The sequence below is a fragment of the Capricornis sumatraensis genome, chromosome 8 (assembly GCF_032405125.1).
Source record: "Capricornis sumatraensis isolate serow.1 chromosome 8, serow.2, whole genome shotgun sequence".
NCBI classification, from domain to species: domain Eukaryota; kingdom Metazoa; phylum Chordata; class Mammalia; order Artiodactyla; family Bovidae; genus Capricornis; species Capricornis sumatraensis.
In genome coordinates this window covers 17,668,405-17,685,211 of record NC_091076.1, presented here as the reverse complement: position 1 = coordinate 17,685,211, position 16,807 = coordinate 17,668,405, and the positions used below count along the sequence as shown (strand labels likewise).

At 58.0% G+C, this 16,807-nt stretch overlaps 1 protein-coding gene across 1 annotated transcript in view; it reads left to right on the top strand.

Annotated features, from left to right (window-relative positions):
* The window catches only part of IGSF9B (immunoglobulin superfamily member 9B), a 41,867-nt gene extending 29,507 nt beyond the window's left edge, over nt 1–12,360 (top strand). Inside the window, exons 18-20 of the mRNA XM_068978856.1 lie at nt 159–1,808; nt 8,720–8,841; nt 12,152–12,360. Coding sequence (XP_068834957.1) covers nt 159–1,808; nt 8,720–8,841; nt 12,152–12,360 — 1,981 coding nt within the window. The remainder of the gene's footprint in view (nt 1–158; nt 1,809–8,719; nt 8,842–12,151) is intronic.
* The last annotated feature ends 4,447 nt before the right edge of the window (nt 12,361–16,807 follow it).

Here is a 16,807-nt window from a genome sequence, read left to right as displayed (position 1 = left end):
AGAGCCAGGCAGAGTATCTCATGCCAGAACACATAGCCCCGCTGCCGTTCCTCCTCACTGTCACCTTCCCAGGTGATTCAGGTACTTGGCGGGAAGAACAGAAAGAAGTCATGTCCTCTGAGCCCCCCTCATGCCGCCTGCTCTCTCCCTGTCCCCAGCTTGTCCTCTGGCAAGGTCAGCCCTGAGAGTATCCGCACGCTCCGTGCCCCGTCCGAATCCTCCGATGACCAGGGCCAGCCGGCAGCCAAGAGGATGCTGAGCCCCTCGCGCGAGAAGGAGCTGTCCTTGTACAAGAAGACCAAGAGGGCCATCAGCAGCAAGAAGTACAGTGTGGCCAAGGCGGAGGCCGAGGCAGAGGCCACCACGCCCATCGAGCTCATCAGCAGGGGCCCTGATGGCCGCTTCGTGATGGACCCCTCTGAGGTGGAGCCCTCCGCCAAGGCCCGGCGCATCGAGGGCTTCCCCTTTGCCGAGGAGACCGACATGTACCCCGAGTTCCGCCAGTCGGACGAGGAGAATGAGGACCCGCTGGTGCCCACGTCTGTGGCTGCCCTCAAGTCCCAGCTGACCCCTCTGTCGTCCAGCCAGGAGTCCTACCTGCCACCACCAGCATACAGCCCTCGGTTCCAGCCCCGTGGCCTGGAGGGCCCCGGCGGCCTGGAGAGCCGGCTGCAGGCCACCGGTCAAGCCCGACCACCCGCCCCCCGGCCCTTCCAGCACGGCCAGTATTACGGGTACCTCAGCAGCAGCAGCCCGGGGGAGGTGGAGCCGCCTCCCTTCTACATGCCGGAGGTGGGCAGCCCCCTGAGCTCCGTCATGTCCTCGCCGCCCCTGCACGCCGAGGGGCCTTTCGGCCACCCCACCATCCCCGAGGAGAATGGAGAGAACGCTTCCAACAGCACACTGCCCTTGACTCAGACGCCCACCGGTGGGCGCTCCCCGGAGCCCTGGGGCCGGCCGGAGTTCCCCTTCGGGGGTCTGGAGACCCCGGCCATGATGTTCCCCCACCAGCTGCACCCTTGTGAAGTGGCTGAGAGCCTGCAGCCCGCAGCCGGCCTCCCCCGAGGACTGCCACCCGCCTCCCTGCAGGTGCCCGCAGCCTACCCAGGCATCCTGTCTTTGGAGGCGCCCAAGGGCTGGGCCGGCAAATCGCCAGGCAGAGGCCCCGCCCCAGTGCCCCCCACTGCCAAGTGGCAGGACAGGCCTGTGCAGCCTCTCATGAGCCAAGGGCAGCTGAGACACACCAGCCAAGGCATGGGCATACCCGTGCTGCCTTACCCCGAGCCGGCTGAGCCGGGGGCGCACGGCGGCCCCAGCACGCTGGGCCTGGACACCCGGTGGTACGAGCCCCAGCCCCGGCCCCGGCCCAGCCCCCGGCAGGCCAGGCGCACTGAGCCCAGTTTACATCAAGTGGTGCTACAGCCCTCCCGGCTCTCGCCTCTGACCCAAAGCCCCATCGGTTCCCGCACCGGCTCCCCTGAGCTGGCCGCGCGGGCCCGGCCCCGCCCCGGCCTCCTGCAGCAGGCTGAGATGTCAGAGATCACGCTGCAGCCGCCAGCCGCCGTCAGCTTCTCGCGGAAGTCCACGCCTTCCACAGGCTCCCCGTCCCAGAGCAGCCGCAGCGGCAGCCCCAGCTTCCGGCCCACCGTGGGCTTCACCACTCTGGCCACAGCCTACCCCTCCCCTCCGCCGGGCCCCACGGGGCCGGCGGACAGCTTGGATGTGTTTGGACAGACGCCTTCCCCTGGAAGGTTGGGGGAGGAGCTGCTCAGGCCGGAGCCCCCCGCTCCGCCCTTACCGAGTTCAGGGTGAGTGTGAGCTGGTCTCTCGTGCCCACTGCACCCGATCATCTTCCGCCCCTCCCCCCCCAACCCCCTGCCCCTGCCCCTCCATCCACCGAATGACAGGGCTTGTCTGGACATGCTGCAGATCCTTCAGGAGAGGAGTGCTGGTCTTGGCATCGCCAGGGTGTGGTCACTGGGGTGGGGGTGCGGCTTACCTGCCCAGGTACCTGGCCAGGAGCATGAAGGATCTTCTCCACCCTGCCCAGAGCTCTCAGGAGACCCCTGCCCGGGGCGGCGGCCAGGGGAGAGGACATGGATGGGGGAGGGTATGTGCGTCCCTTGAGTGGTCACCCGTGCTTCCCGGGGAGCCTGATTTTGGGTGGTTCCAGGGTTTGCCCGGACACCTCATGTCCAGCCTCCTTTTCTTCCTTGACCCCTCCTCCTTGAAAGCAGGACCCTGGGGCCTGGCTTCCCTGGGCCCCCAGGCTCTTGTCCCCAAGTTCCTGCCCTCTGCTGCCTAGTGAGCGCCGCACCACTGTCCCCCCCTCCCCCCAACCCCCCACCACCCACCCCAGCATCTCTAGAGGCTGTGTCCTCCTGGAGGCTGAAAGCAACATCTCAGGCCTGTGAACCCTGAGCCCAAGCCACACACCCCACCCCAACCTGTGTGCCTCGCAGGAAACTGCAGACATACAGACAGACAGACAAGCCCCTGCGATCAGCCGGCCTGGGGGAGCCCACTGTAAACGGTAGCAGCTGGTGTGCCAGGTACCACTGAGCCTGGATGCCTGCCCATGCTCTTTCTCTCGGGTCCTTCTCCCTCCCTACCCCTTCCTCCTCTCTGAGTCCGTCCTTCTCTGTCTGTCTCTCTTCCTCCATCTTCTTGGGGTTGGCCCGACTTGCTGAGAAGAGCCTGCACCGTCTGTAGACCCCATATCTCCTGCCCCCGCCCCCTCTGGTTCCGTCCTTTGGTCTTCTTCTTTGGTGTGGCCGCCTGTGCAGGGGAAGAGTCCAGAGCAGAGGCTGGCCTGATGGTAGGCAGACGGGAGGTGGTCGAGAGGAGGAAGCCCGGCGCCCCGCCCCCTTCACTCCCGACTCTGGTACCTGGAAGCACAAGCCTCACCACCCACCCCTCGGCTCAGGTGGGGGAGGAGGCTTGGGAGGTGGAGGAGAGCCGTGTGCTGTCTGCAGGAGATGCTGGGGGCCGTGCCCTGTCGTCTGTGCTTTGTGCAGCCCTCATCTGCTTCGTCCCATCGTGCCGTCTGGGTCTCTGTCTCTCTCCTTCCTGCCCCTCACCCCATTCTCTGGCCTCCTCGCTTGTCGGTTCTCTGATCCCCGTGCTCCTCCCCTCCCCTCTGGGTGTGCGTGGGTGGTCCCGGCGCCCGTGTTGATAACCGCTTTGTTTCTGATTGATCTCAGCTATCTGGGCAGTGTTGTCGAGACAAGCCTCTCTTCAGCTCAATAGGTAAGGGAGCTCCGGCTGGGCGGGCGGTGGGGGGCGGACCGGCGGACGGGCTTCGGCAGGGCCATCGCTTCCTTTACGGGGGAATCCAAACCATAGCCCCCTGGTCCTCTGTGAGGCGGCAGCCTCCGCTCCGATTCCCTGCGGCTTCCTGGGCTCCCCACATCATGCTGTTGCCACAGCCCGCCGGGCCACCGCCTAGCTGCAGCTTCCGAGCCCCGCCCAGAGCCCCCCCTGGTTTCTGCATCCAGACACCCGCATTCTGCTGTCCAGAGCTTCCCACAGAAGCCCTGGCGCCTGCATGCACCTGAGGGCCTAGAATGCCTAGAGCGCTTTGCATCTCTGCACTTGGGAAACCTGTCTGGGCCCCGGGGTATCTGTGAGCACCTTGCTCTCTTCTGCCCGGTTTTCCCAGCAGCCTCCAGCACAGAGGCCCCCTCCCTCCCTGGCCCCTTGACCTGCCCTGTTCCCTCCCTGTCCTCTGGGGATCCTCCTGATAGCCAGTCCTCCCTGTAGCTTGGGGCTGGGCTGTGGCCTGCTCCTTTCCTCACCAGCTGGGTCTTTCTCTGGTCCAGGCCCCGTGTCGTCCTGTGAGGGCCCTGGGCAGCGAAGGTCACCACTCCTGAGCCCTCACGGCAGCCTGTTCTTGGCCGTCGCAGGACTAAGGCGCAGACCTCGCCCGGAGGCTCGCTGCTCTCAAGGCCCCTGCAGCAGCCACTCCTGCCCTCTCTGGGCCATAGCTCTGGGGGCTTCTGGGAGGAAACCCCTAGAGGAGAGAACCGGACCCGGGCAGGGGATTGGCAAGAGGCTGACCAAACACCACTTTCCTCCCTCTGCTCCCCTGTGGGTGCCTCCTCTTCCAGATGGGGATCTCAGCAACTTGACAGCAGAAGGGTACCGAGCCTCTTAAAGAGGCTTCTGTGGTCAGCTTAACCCCATCACACTCATGGTGGCTAAGAAGATGCTGCTTTTTGCCATGGATGCTTCTGGGGACTAGCCAGTGAGGGCACCAGGCACTTGGACAGCAGGGGAGCCTCCCCGGGTACTTCTGGCTTCCAGGAGGAAGCCTCGTCTCCTCCCCACCTGGAGATAGCAGGGGGCAAGGGGAGGGGGGCTGCCTGTCTCCTCGAGTCATGAGAGTGGCCTCCCATAAACCAGAGCCTGTTTGCCAGCTCCTCATGATCTGCAGCTGGGAAGGTGTCCGCAGCCAGAGGTCCGGGTCCTGTGAAGCTGGCTGATGCCACGCTCTGGGAGCCCAGGGACAGCAGTTGCAAGCGGCCAGCTGAGTGACAGTGACAGGCTGGCCCTCCACCTTCCCTCTCTCCTCCCTGACCCCAGTTTGACCCCCCTCAAGGAGTTGATGACTCCGGGTCCAGCCCTCCCCCTTCATTCTTGAAAAGTGCCTGGGCCCTGTTCTCCCCTGTGACCCCTCCCTGGTGTCCTAGACCTGCAGGCTGAGTGTCCCCTCACTGTTGTGACAAACCCAGAATCCAGGGGCGTGACGCGGGAGCTGAGTTTCTGCCTGGCCCGGCCAGCTCCTCGGCCTCAAGAGTCAGGCCCTCGCTGCGCTGCCTGTCAGGAGCTTGGGCAGAGGCCGGGGGGCCCCCGCAGGCGCCGGGCTCCCCCATGGACGCTGCCGTCTTGCCCCCTTTGCTTGTGTCCCCCTGGGTCTGTTGGAGAAGGTGTGACTCGTCTCGTCTACGTGCGTTCTCGCTCTGTCCCCCCTCCCTGCTCCCAGCCCACAGCCGTCCTGGGCCGCTCCTCCTCTCCTTTTCCTCCTCCTCCAGCTCCCTTCTCAGGGCGGGCAGTGGCAAGTGGTTTCTGGGAGGACTCGGCCTGTTAGTGGCCGGGGCTCTCAGCTCCCTGTCTGAACACCAGCAGCCGCCTGGGCCTCCCATTCTCTCAGGTTCCCTTTCCTGTTCATGCTGACCGTGGCCTCCATGAGGCAGGCGTGTCGGAGTGTGTTGGGGACCCTCGTACTGGGTGAACCCGGGGAAGGCGGCCCCGTTGGTAAAAGCCTGTCCTGAGTTGGGAGGCCACACACTTGGCCCGCTGGAGGGGCCGTCGGTGGGCGTAGCAGGAGGGCGCCCCTCCGCAGAGTCCTGGTGGCTGTGCTACAATGGAAGGCGGGTTCACCCACGTCCTGGCCACCCCGTGGATGGGAGTGGGTTTGCTTGGTCTCCTCCCCAGTCCCATAGACAGACAGGCAGAGTGTGCACTCAGGAGAGGAAGGCCACACTCTTTTCCTTCTGCTTTGCCGTTGCCAGGAGGGTTTTGGCCATCCTGCGCTGCGGCTTGCCTTTCTGAGCTGGGCTGTGTCTTCCCTCCACTGCTCCAGGTGGGCACAGCGAAAGCAGCTGAGAGGTCTCTGGGACTGTGACTAATTTGGGTTTTGCATGAATTTTATAATGAGTAAGAGGCAAAGAGTGTTAAGGTATATTTCAGGCCATCTTTGGTAGGTCTGAACCATAGAGAAATACTGTGGGACATAGACTTGGAGTTCACTGGGGATGCCAGGCTTTGAGGCCTCACCTTCCAGTAATGCTCGTACTTTCTGAGAGAGGGGTCCAAGTTTGATGACTTTGTGTGTTCTGGAAGGACTGGGGCTGAATGGAAAGAGAGTTCTGGCTTCACCTCCCTGTCTGAGCTCCTTGGCATCAAAGTGCATTGCCCAGAAGTCCCCCAGGGGCTTAGCCTGGACAGGGGACAGGGTCCCCCTTTCCAGAGAAGCGGGCAGTTGGCTTCTAGCCTGCTGGGATGCTTCGTGTAACTTTTCTGCCTAATTAACTGAATATGAAGGCCCACTGTGTCCCCCTCCCCACACCCCCGTCCTTCCAGACCCTGCCTTTTTATCTCTGCCCCCTGTACTGGCAAGCAGCCCAGTGCCTCGGGGCTTCTCCTGTGTGCATCAGAGTCTGAACACCGAGCCAAATGCAGGAACAGGTGGACAGCAGGTGTCCTGGAAGGGCTGGAGCTTGGTTGCTTCACAAGAAAAATTGGCTCCCCCTGCGTCCACCTCCCAGTGGCTTATTTCTTCCTTTTGGGAATCCTTGCTGAGTGCACACCTGAGCCAGCTTCCCTCCCCAGGCTGTCTTCTCTGGCTCTGCCACCGACGGGGTGAATGTCCAAGACGGTGGCAGCGTGGGCGTCCAGGGCAGGCTGACTGCTTGGGGCATGGGGGCGCTGCGGGGTGAGAGCAGTGTCCTCCTCCCGTGGGGCTTGTGCTTGTTTCCATCAGGAAGAAGCTGCGCACACAGCTTACGGCACGTTGAGAGTCTTGGCTGTGTCGCGTTGACAACTGGATTATGAGACAAATGGCATAAGCGCTTTAATTTCAGTTTCTCCATCTGAAAAATGGGGTCCGTCTCATGTTTGCCCGTTAGGGATGGTGTCAGGGTTCAGGGGAGTTACTGCAGAGGACATAGATCAGTGCCTGGCATGGTGAGTGGTGAACCAGTTCTGTATGATGAGAGCAATAATGATACTGACCCTGGAAGCCTTAGCTGCCTGGGAGAATCCCTTGCAGTTTTTGGGGGCAGCCTGTACCTGTTTCTCTCATGCCCAGTGGGTCACCCTGCACTGTGCTGTTTGCACACTGGCCCCTGGCCTGCTGGCTTGTCATATGCCTCCTCGGATGGTGTGCCGTTCACTTGTCTGCCCCTGGAAAAGGCCGGCCAGCACCAGCAAGCGGATGACCCGAGCCATGCACTCATGTCTCTTTCCTTCCAGGCAGCAGCAGGAAGCCTTAGTCCAGGTTGAGCGGGGTGAAGCTGCCGCATTGGCTCTGGGGAGTCACGCTCCCTCGTGGCCTGGCCGTCTCCATTCTTGGTCTGCTTCCAGAATTCCTTCCAGCTGCTGCCATATAGGGCCTCCGGGGGTAGACAGCGGTGTCTGTGAAAGAGGAAGGAAGGGGGAGCTGGCAGCTGGGTCTCGGGGTGAAGACCAGACCTCTGATGGTGAGCTGGCCTACTTCTCTCTGAGGCCGTGTGTGCATGTAGGGGGGCTCTTACCTCTGTGTTTCGAGGGGGCTGATGAAAACTGAGATGCTGTCTCTGGCCTGGACTTGGGAGGAGCTCCCCCCCCCCCCCCCCGCACTGTAAATGTGGACAGGCTGTGGAAGGATGGCATCCATCAGAGAAGATGCAGGTTGCTTTACTGTCAGCTGGATCAAGAAGCCCCAGGAGCCAGAGGCTTGTCTACAGTTAGCCTCTGTGTTTTCTTCCTTGTCCCTACAAAGATCCCCGAGGTTGGGGAGATGTGGCTGTGGTCTTCCTGCCCCTCTTTTTTTTTTTTTTAACCTTAGATTGCTTGCTCACTCCTGGGGACTTCTTTTCCCCTCACAGGTTTGGCTATCCTTCTTCCTTCAATCAGGATTTACCAAGCACTGATTGGAATGGAGATGGAAGAGTGAGGTGTGGGGAGGGAGATGGGAAGAGTGACTCCCCGCCAGCCCGCAGGGTTTTGGGGTGGCCCTGATTCCCTGATGGCATGCTGAGAGCATCACAGGCCGGAAAGAAAGAGCGACCCATGTCTCTCTTTCCCCCTTTACTCCTCACGCTCCAAGTTTGGCTTCCTCTGAGAAGAAATGGCGACGGTCTTCTAGATTTTCTTCTGACTCTTGAACTCTTCTCTCCAGTGCGTGCAGATCGTCGCAGCCCATCCTCTCGGCTCTCTTTGAGTTCTCTGTCCTCTTGGCGGCACGGGCTCTGGGTGTTGCCTTTGGCCTAATTGCACAGGCACTCTGTTAAGTGAGCTGCTACCTCCACTCAGCTGGGGCAGGAGGAGACTCCGACACAGGTCTCCTCTCCCAACAACCTTGGTTTCTCTGTATCTTAAACTGTGGAGACACTCACTGCAGGTGTCCCGGGCTTCACCAGACTGCCCGATTGGGCACTGACTGTCGTAATCCACTTCTGCGCTCCTCTGTTCTCTCACGTGACCGTGAAGTCTGAGCCCTGTCTGCTGCCGAAATGTGGGTGGATGACAGCCATTTGCTGCTGCTGGCTGCAGGGTTCTGCCTGACTCTTGGCAAAGGAGCGGCTGATCTCACGGGACACTAGGGCCCTGTCTGGCCGGGCCTATCTTTCCTGGGGGGCGGGGGGAACAGTCAGGGGTGGGGTTGCTCTCCCCCCAACCCCTTTAATCTGCCCCTGTACTTTTCACTTAAAGGTCTTGACTGTGATGGTCCAAGAACTTAAGACACGGAAGCTGCTTTCTTCTCCACGCTGCCTTCCCCAGCTTAGGGCCGCATGACGGGTTCATCATTAAAGCCTGTCTCTCTCCCTCTCCCAGGTCTCTGGTGGCCCGGCAGATGGGCCTCCCGCTGCAGGAGCTCTCCACTGGGACTCTTTCTTCCAGGAGCAGCACGGAGGCAGGTGTCTTCTCCGGGACAGCTGCTTGGCTTTCTCGAGCTCCTCCTCCAAAGCTCCCTCGTCTGCGAGCTTACCTGTGCCTCTCCAATTGTCCCTTCCAGGACACATCCGCCTGCACCCGGGAATGCTGCTGCACCTGAGAGGCTGGAGGCTCTGAAGTACCAACGGATAAAGAAGCCCAAAAAGTCATCCAAGGGCTCCTCGAAGTCAAAGAAACGATCCGGTAAATGCGGAGCGGCGTGCCATCCCTCGCTCTCCACCCCGACCTGCCTTTACAGATCCCGGCTCTGGGTTCTCTGCAGAGTCAGCTCCTCTAGTGTGTCTTCTTCTTTGCTTCTCTCTAGTGCTAATTGCCAAGTGATGTACAAATAGAGTTTTCATGTCAAAAAAGGAGAAAAATAAGGTTAAAATCTGATTGTCCTCCCAATCTTGTTTCATCCAACCTAGGGACCATCCTTCCTGGGGGCATGTGTGTTCAGAACCCTTTTGTGTGTACACCTTTAGAAAATACACAGCATTGTTTTAGTGTATTTTAAAAAATGTTTATTTTTGGCTGCCCTGGGGCTTTGTTGCTTTGCGTGGGCTCTCTAGCTGTGGTGAGCAGGGGCTGCTCTTTGTTGTGGTGTGCGGGCTTCTTGCTGTGGTGGCTTCTCTTGTTGTGGAGCACCTGCCCTGGGCTCACCGGCTTTAGTGGTTGAAGCATGCGGGCTCAGTAGTTGTGGCACGTGGGCTCAGTTGCCCCAGGACATGTGGGATCTTCCTGGGCCAGAGATCCAGCCTGTGTTCCTTGCACTGGCAAGTGGATTCCTATCCACTGTACCCCCAGGGAAGTCCTAGTGTATTTTTTAAAACAATATAAATAGTACTTTTCCCCTCAGTCTGCCATATGCCTTGGACATATCCCTGTTTCCTTATGTGTTTCCTCCTTATCAGGCCTCTGGATGGACATGGGAAATCTGGGGTCCTACTCAGTGTTAATCTTAAAGGAAGTCAGTCCTGAATATTCATTGGAAGGACTGATGCTGAAGCTTAAACTCCAATACTTTGGCCACCTGATGCGAAGAACTGCCTCATTTGAAAAGACCCTGATGCTGGGAAAGATTGAAGGCAGGAGAAGGGGACAACAGAGGATGAGATGGTTAGATAGCATCTGCTACTCAATGAACATAAGTTTGAGTAAACTCCGGGAGTTGGTGATGGACAGGGAGGCCTGGCGTGTTACAGTCCATGGGGTCACAAAGAGTCAGACACGACTGAGCAACTGAACTGAACTCGGTGTTAAGGGGTCCCTGTGGCATGGACTCAGTGTCTGAGGGCAGGGCAGACTTCTATCCATGAGTTAGAGTGAAACTGCCTTATTTCATAGAAAGGACATCTCTGCTGAAATGGATGCTGTTTACCCAGCAGTTGTACATAGCTTCTAAGATACTGCAAAAATAGTTCAGCCTTATTTCAGACTTAGAAAACTCCTTACTATTTATCACATGCTCTCATTCTACCAGTGGTTTTTGGAGTGCTGTGACAGGCTGTCTGAGAAGACCACTGCGCGGCTTCTTTGCTGGTCTTTCTTATCTACCACAGAGAGCCTTCCATGTGGGAGAATGAGACACTGAGGCCCTTGCCCTTGGGATGCAGCAAGCTCTCAGTTCTCACTCGGCCTTTGGGTGGTACTATTATCCTATTAGTTTATAGCTGAGGATACTGAAGTTTAGAGAAAGAAGACAAATTTTTTTAGGTTTTGGGAGAGAAGAGTCCAAAGCTGAATTTTCAACCCATTTAAGCCCATTCTATCTACCTATCTATCTATATATAATATATATCTATCATCTGTTTTTTGTTTTTTGGCAAAAAAAAAAAAAAAGTCCCATGAGCTGCCTATGTTCTCTTTTTTTGTGTAAGTGGTCCTGTCCGCTGTCACGTGTTCACAACTCCACAAAGCTCTGTCTTTAGCCCAGCCCTTGTCTGTGAGCTGGTCTCATATTTCTGGGTGCCTGCTGCCCATGCCTCTGGGTGTTCTGTCTCAAATAGTTATGGATAATCTTCCATGTCTGCATCTTGCCCAGTCTCATAAAAGGCTCTCCTCCTTGCCTGGTCGCTCAGGCTCCTTGATTCCCCTCCTCTTCTCACATCTGGTCCATCTGGTGAGCTCTGTTGACTCCACTTTGTTTTTTAAAGATTTTTTTTTTTGGATATGGATCATTTTTCGAGTCTTTATGGAATTTGTGGCATTGTTTTTGGGTTTTTTTTTGCCCACAAGCCATGTCGGATCTTAGCTCCCCGGCCAGGGATTGAACCTGCACCCCCCTGCACTGGACGACAAAGTGTTAACAACAGGGAAGTCCCCTGTTGACACAACTTTTAAAACACACACTATATCTGGCCACTTTTCTCTGTCTCAGATGCTAAAGTTAACTTCTGAGTCATTCCCGTCTCTCCCCTGGACCAGAACAGCAGCCTCCTATCTGGTCCTCCAGCCTCCGTCCCGGCTCCTGCAGTGTATGCAACACACAGCGGCCAGAGTGGTTTTAGAGAGTCCTGTGAGTGTGTGCACACACATGTGCAGCACACGTACACACACTTACTTCTGGCTAAAGCTTCTGGAACCAGAAAACCCCTGCAACCAGAACAGGCTTCTGCCTGCCCTCCTGCCTCACCGCCTCCGCTCCCTCTGCATTAGTGTGGCGGCCCTCCTTTGGGCTCCAGTTCGTGTCGCGTTCGCCCCTCGCCTGGGGCCGTCACACTGTGGGAACACTTCTCCCCTAGGCCTGTGGAAGGTTCATAATGCGAGACTCGCCTCGGTGTTGCTCCTTCAGGGCAGAAGCAGCACCCCGGATTTTCTGTCTCAGGGTTCTGGGCTACCTTTCTTGGTAGTACTTGCAGCATCTGAAAGGTTTACGGTTGTAGTTTTTAAATCTCTATTATCTCTTCCTCCCCATCCCCACGTTGAAGTATAATCTTCTAGAACGAGAGGGCTTCACCTCTGTGTCCCCAGAAGCACCATGCAGCAGAGGGATGGCCCGGCAGTCCAGGGTGGGCCAGACCTGGCTGTGATGTGGACAAGTAAAATCTTTTGAGACATCCATCCCTGCTTGTGGCACTGGGTGGGGGGAAAGTGTGCTGAGTCCCAGCCCCATGCCTAGAATGCTGGCCTGGTACCCAGGAGGCACTGAGAAAGATGGGTAAATATTTCTTTAAAAAAATAGAAGAAAAAAATTAAATAAAAGGTACTGAATATATTCAACATTAAATATAAGATGAGAGATGTTGCTTGACTAGATCTGGGTCTGCAGGAGGTGCAGCCATGCCCACCCTGCTTTCCGGCTCTCACTAGAGCAGCACTTGGGGTGGCCGGGGCGCTGACTTCTCTGTTGCACTTTCTGCTCTGGTCTCTGGGCAGGAGGGTGGCTCCAGCATGTGGCCCTGGGGGCCAGGCAGCATGCCCTGCAGGGGGCAGCGGGGGTGCACCACTGGCTTCTCATTCTTACCATACTTCCTTCCTTTCCTGTCCTGTGTACACCTGCTCCCCTTTCTAGATGGTTCTGCCTCCCAGGCTCAGCACCTTCAAAACTCTCAGGTCCTGTGGCCCGACGAAGCTGTCTGCCTCCGGAGGAAGAAGAGACATTCCCGGCCCGACCCCTTCGCCCGTCTGTCGGACTTGTGCCACCGCCAGCTCCCGGAAGACCAGAAGGCAATACTCAGTAGCGTGGAGCACGACGACCCTGGCCACGCCACTCTGCTGTGATGCTGCCACTTAAGTGTCCCCTGAGCGGGGCTGCTGGCTGAGGGGCAAGGGCTGGCATGGGGCGATGGGTGTGCGGGGCTTCGTCCTCCCCTGCCAGTGGGGAGCGGTGGCCCGGCTGTTGGCTTCCAGGGCTGTTCAGACCCTGGCTGCACTTGTTCTCCCTCTGGCCTGAGTGGGCCTCTCCTTCGCCTCCCGACCTGCTGGCCTCGTGTCCGGGAGAGAGGAGAGAGGGCTCGCTGGCCAGCGTGGCTGTGGGTGGAGTTTGGGCAGTGAGCTGGGGACAGGGGGAGACCTGCCTCCTCCCCCCCTTTCCCCGCTTCACTAGGTGGATTTCTCCAGCTCCTCAGATATCAGTGGAGTGAGAGAGGAGGCAGTGGCTCGTGCTGTGCCCTGCTTCTGTTGTTTCTCGAGTCCTGAAAGAGGGCTGGACTCCGCCGTCTTCCAGACTCCACATATATATAGCTATAGATGCAGATGTGTATGTGTGTAGTTTGTGGGTTTCTCTATGTATATATATGTATGTGGGAGCAAATGCTCACTTCTGTGGTCAGTAGAAGGAGGGAGAGGGCAGCTGGCGTGTGGGCTGGGCAAGGAGGACCAGCGGGAGCTGGCGGGGGCCCTGGTCTCTGTCTTGGGAATGAGTCCCCCTGAAATGGGATTCACGCCTTCTCAGCTGGGTCCCCTGTTTGTCTTGACCTCATCGCCTCCCGGGCAGAGTGAGGGCTTGCCATGCTGCCCGTTGCCCGCTCCGGGGGCTCAGCAGTCCGTTACCATGGAACTAAACACCGCCTCCATTTCTTGGTCCCGGGCGGAGAAGGGTGGCTGGTGGACGGCCAGGCGGGCATCTCTCTTGCTTTCATGGTCTGGCTCGGAAGTGAAGCTGCTTAGCAGCGGGGCTGGAGGTGGCCCTGTGCCCAGACTGGAGTTCCTCATTAGCCCCCTTGGGTCCAGCCGGGCCCGGAGCCCTGTGGCCGAGGGCCTCCCGCTCCAGAGCCATCTGTGCCGAGCACCCAGCGCTGCGGCTCTATTTATATCCCATGCCCTCCAGAGCGCTGTTCCAAAGCTCTGATTGGATTCCTCCTCTCCTTTTGTGGGAGCTAATTTCCCAGATTGATTAATTGCCACGTGTGGGGAGCCTGCCCACACTCCTCTCCATGCTCCCCATGTGCCCCCCCCGCAGACCTGAACTCCCACAGGATGGGATCAGATAAAGCTGGGGGCCTGGATACTGGGTTCTGGGGGTGCTCTGGGCCCCCCCTTCCCCCAGGGCTGTATGTATAGAACTGTCTGAGCCCTGGGGTTGAAGGTGGAAAGAGTGGGAGGTGGGAGCCGGGCTTCATCCTTTCTTGGTTGAGTTCTCTTCCTAACTCAGACTCTTAGCACCCAGAAGCCTCTGCGAGGTGGTCTGACGGTGACAGGAGAGGTCTCTCTCTCGCGCGTGTGCAGTGTGGTACTGCCCTCGGCGGGCAGAAGGCCTGTGTGTGGCTAGGGTGCATCTGGCCTCTTTCTCCTCCTCTTGTGCCAGAGTTTGCCCTTCTGGCCACCCGAGAATCACGGTGGCAGTCAGGTTCCTGCAAGTACCTCCTTCATGGTGCTGCTGTCTTGGTGGGTTTGGGGACAGCCCCTGTCCCCAGTTACCTGCCTGGATATTGGCCCGTCACAGCACTGGACACTTCTCTGGCTCTCATTCTGGGGACCTTGGCAGGCTAACCTGAGTGTGGGAGCGTCCATCCTAGGGGTGAATCCTCAGCCCAGTGCTTCCTTCTCATGCCTGGTGAGTGGGGACCCGGTCTACCCCTGGGGCTCTGCCTCACACGTCACACAACTACTCTCTCCAAACGTGACCATCATGGAGAAGGAAGTGTCAGGAGCAGTGTTCGTGGCTGTGCCTAGTCTCCTGCCCACCACTGACCCCGTGGAACCTGCCCTTTCTGGCCAGTGTACTTCGCTAGGCACCGTGTCCAAGCCCCACCCAGGTGGCGGCTCCAGCGAAGCAGCGACTCTGCTTCCTCCCCGAGGCAGCACTACCTCTGCCGCTGTGCCCGACGGGGGGCTCGCAGGCACCTCTACCGGGCCCAGGGGTCGGTTGTGGCCTTTGTCTGTACTCTCATGGTGGCTGTTTCTTGAGTGGAGCAGGTCCTGGTGGACCATGCATGCAATGTCAGGGCTGTGTATCTTCAGGGTGAGCTAGGCCGCCATATCTGAGCCCTGGGCTGGGACTGTAGGCCCTGAGATTACAACAGGAGAGGAGACAGAAGGGATGGTGTTCAGGGCTCTGCCGTGTACCGTCGCCAGCGGTAACAACGGTGCTGACTCCTGCCTGCCTGCCTTCCCCTGGCCAGGCCTGGTACCTCAGCACAAAAGAGCAAGTGGTTGGAGATGTGCTTTTTTGCCGGCTGCTGGGTGTCAGCTGTTCTGGGCATCCCTAGCACTGGGGAAGGGCACCAGGCCGACCTATCTCTCAATAGCTTTGGGCTCATTACTCCTCCCAAGAGGGCTTCCTTCTTGTGACAGTGTATGTGGACACGGGCCTTCCTGCACCCCGGGGAGCTGGTTCAGCACTTACTGTAAGGACTGTGATGGAAATCAGCAGAATACAGCCCACTCTGTCTATGAGGTGGAGACAGGGCTGTTACAGGCACACGCTCCAGTGCTGGGCGTGTGCAGGTGTGAATTTACGTGCATGGGGGTGCAGCCATGTCTAAGGACCAGATGCCCTTTGCACTCTGCCCGTCACCAAGTGCAGGGACGACTCTGAAGCTTCCTCCGACTTTCAGGTCCTAGTCTGTGGGAGATCAGGTGTCCTCCAGACTGACCCTCGGCCCATCTGGTAACCTTGCCTAGAAGTAGCCTACCCTTCCTCCTGCATCGTGCCTGGAGGCTGCACTATTTCAGGTTAGGTGACTTGGAGACCAGGGAAAGGCTGAAGTGCTGCCAGAGGGAGCTTGAGGCTGTTTGGGGGAAAGCAAGCAATAAGGAGAAGGTGGGGCCTTTTCTTGATTTGCTGGTGGTGTCAGTGGGGTTGAGTATGGATGCAGCCCAGCACTTGGTGATCTCTGTCTACAAGCCCTCAGCCTGTCTCTCTCAACTTTCCCCAGAGATATGGGTCTGAAAGGGGGATGGTGGGTGGGCAGGGTCTGCCCCCTCTTTGAGGAGGCCCATGACCTGTGATCCTGTGCATGGGGGCGTCTCAAGTGCAAGGGTGGACTGGAGTCACCATTACTATTTTACAATGCTATCTCTTTTTGATTTGGTATCTAAAATATTTGGGGTTAAACTGATTTCAGCTGTTTCTTTGTGCCCTTTTCATGCAGAGGAAACCTGGTAGGACCAGATGTGAAATTTCCTAGGCTTTTTTTTTTAAGTTTGACAAAATAGCTTCAGGGAGGAGGCAGACTTCAGAGAGCAACAGGCGACCTTGTTACTCTCCAGGATTAGAATTCAGGGCCCAAGTGTGCACAGCTAGAGCTGTTACTTCCAGTTTTGTTAGAAAAAGCCTTTTAGGGGATTGGGGGTGGGCTGGGGAGGAATTGTACATAAAGTACATTTTATTACCATATAGAGAAACATAGGGAAAGAAAACCTAGCGGCTAATCTGGGGCTTGCTTTGCTTGCATGTGATGGAGCTTTGGGGGGCAGGGATTGTTGGGGAGCAGCAGGGAGGCAGAGATAGGTAGGCACCTGGGGGCTCCCTCAAGGAAGTGGGCATCCTTGATCAGCTCTTTCTTCTCCAAATAAAGGGAGGCTGGAGCTTGGAGCCCCCTGGGGCTGCACTGCTCCTCTGAGAAGAGTTGCTTTCAGGAACTGGGAGTTTGGTTGGGGTGTCCACCACCACCCCACTGACCAGCAGTGAGTCCACCTTGGTCCAGTGCTTTACTTCTGGGGCTCTCATCAGTGCTTCTATGAGCAAATGTACTATTTTGCATGTTGGGTTACTGAGAGGGTAGAAGTGTGTTCATGACCCATTCTAAGCTGGAAGAATAAATAGGTTGAGTCTGATCCCTAGACAGTCGCATACCCCGGGGTGTCTGTGTAGGACGAGGAAGAGTGAGGTGGATGTGCAGACAGCCCTGCTGGCGCCCGTCCCTTCCAGACGAGAGGCGCATCTGGACTGCTGAATCCTCGGTAGACAGCAGCCATTAATGATGTCACAGGGCCAGTCTTCCTTGGTGGGTCTGAAGCAGCCTGAGGAAACAGTGTCTGCTGCAGATCGCTGGTGGGGAGAGCTGGGCCGGGTGGAAGGGAGAAGTGCTGCAAGTTCTCAGCCCCTGGCCCTGGTCCGTTGCCGTCTGTCTGTCCCAGCCGCCTTGATGGTGACACAAACAGCTGCTGGGCCTCTTGAATCTTGAAGAAATGTGCCCCACCAGTCCCACCAGTCTCTCCCTGGCCCTGGCTTCTCTGGGTTTGCTTTAGGACCAGGTTCTCCTTTCCACCCCATATACATAGT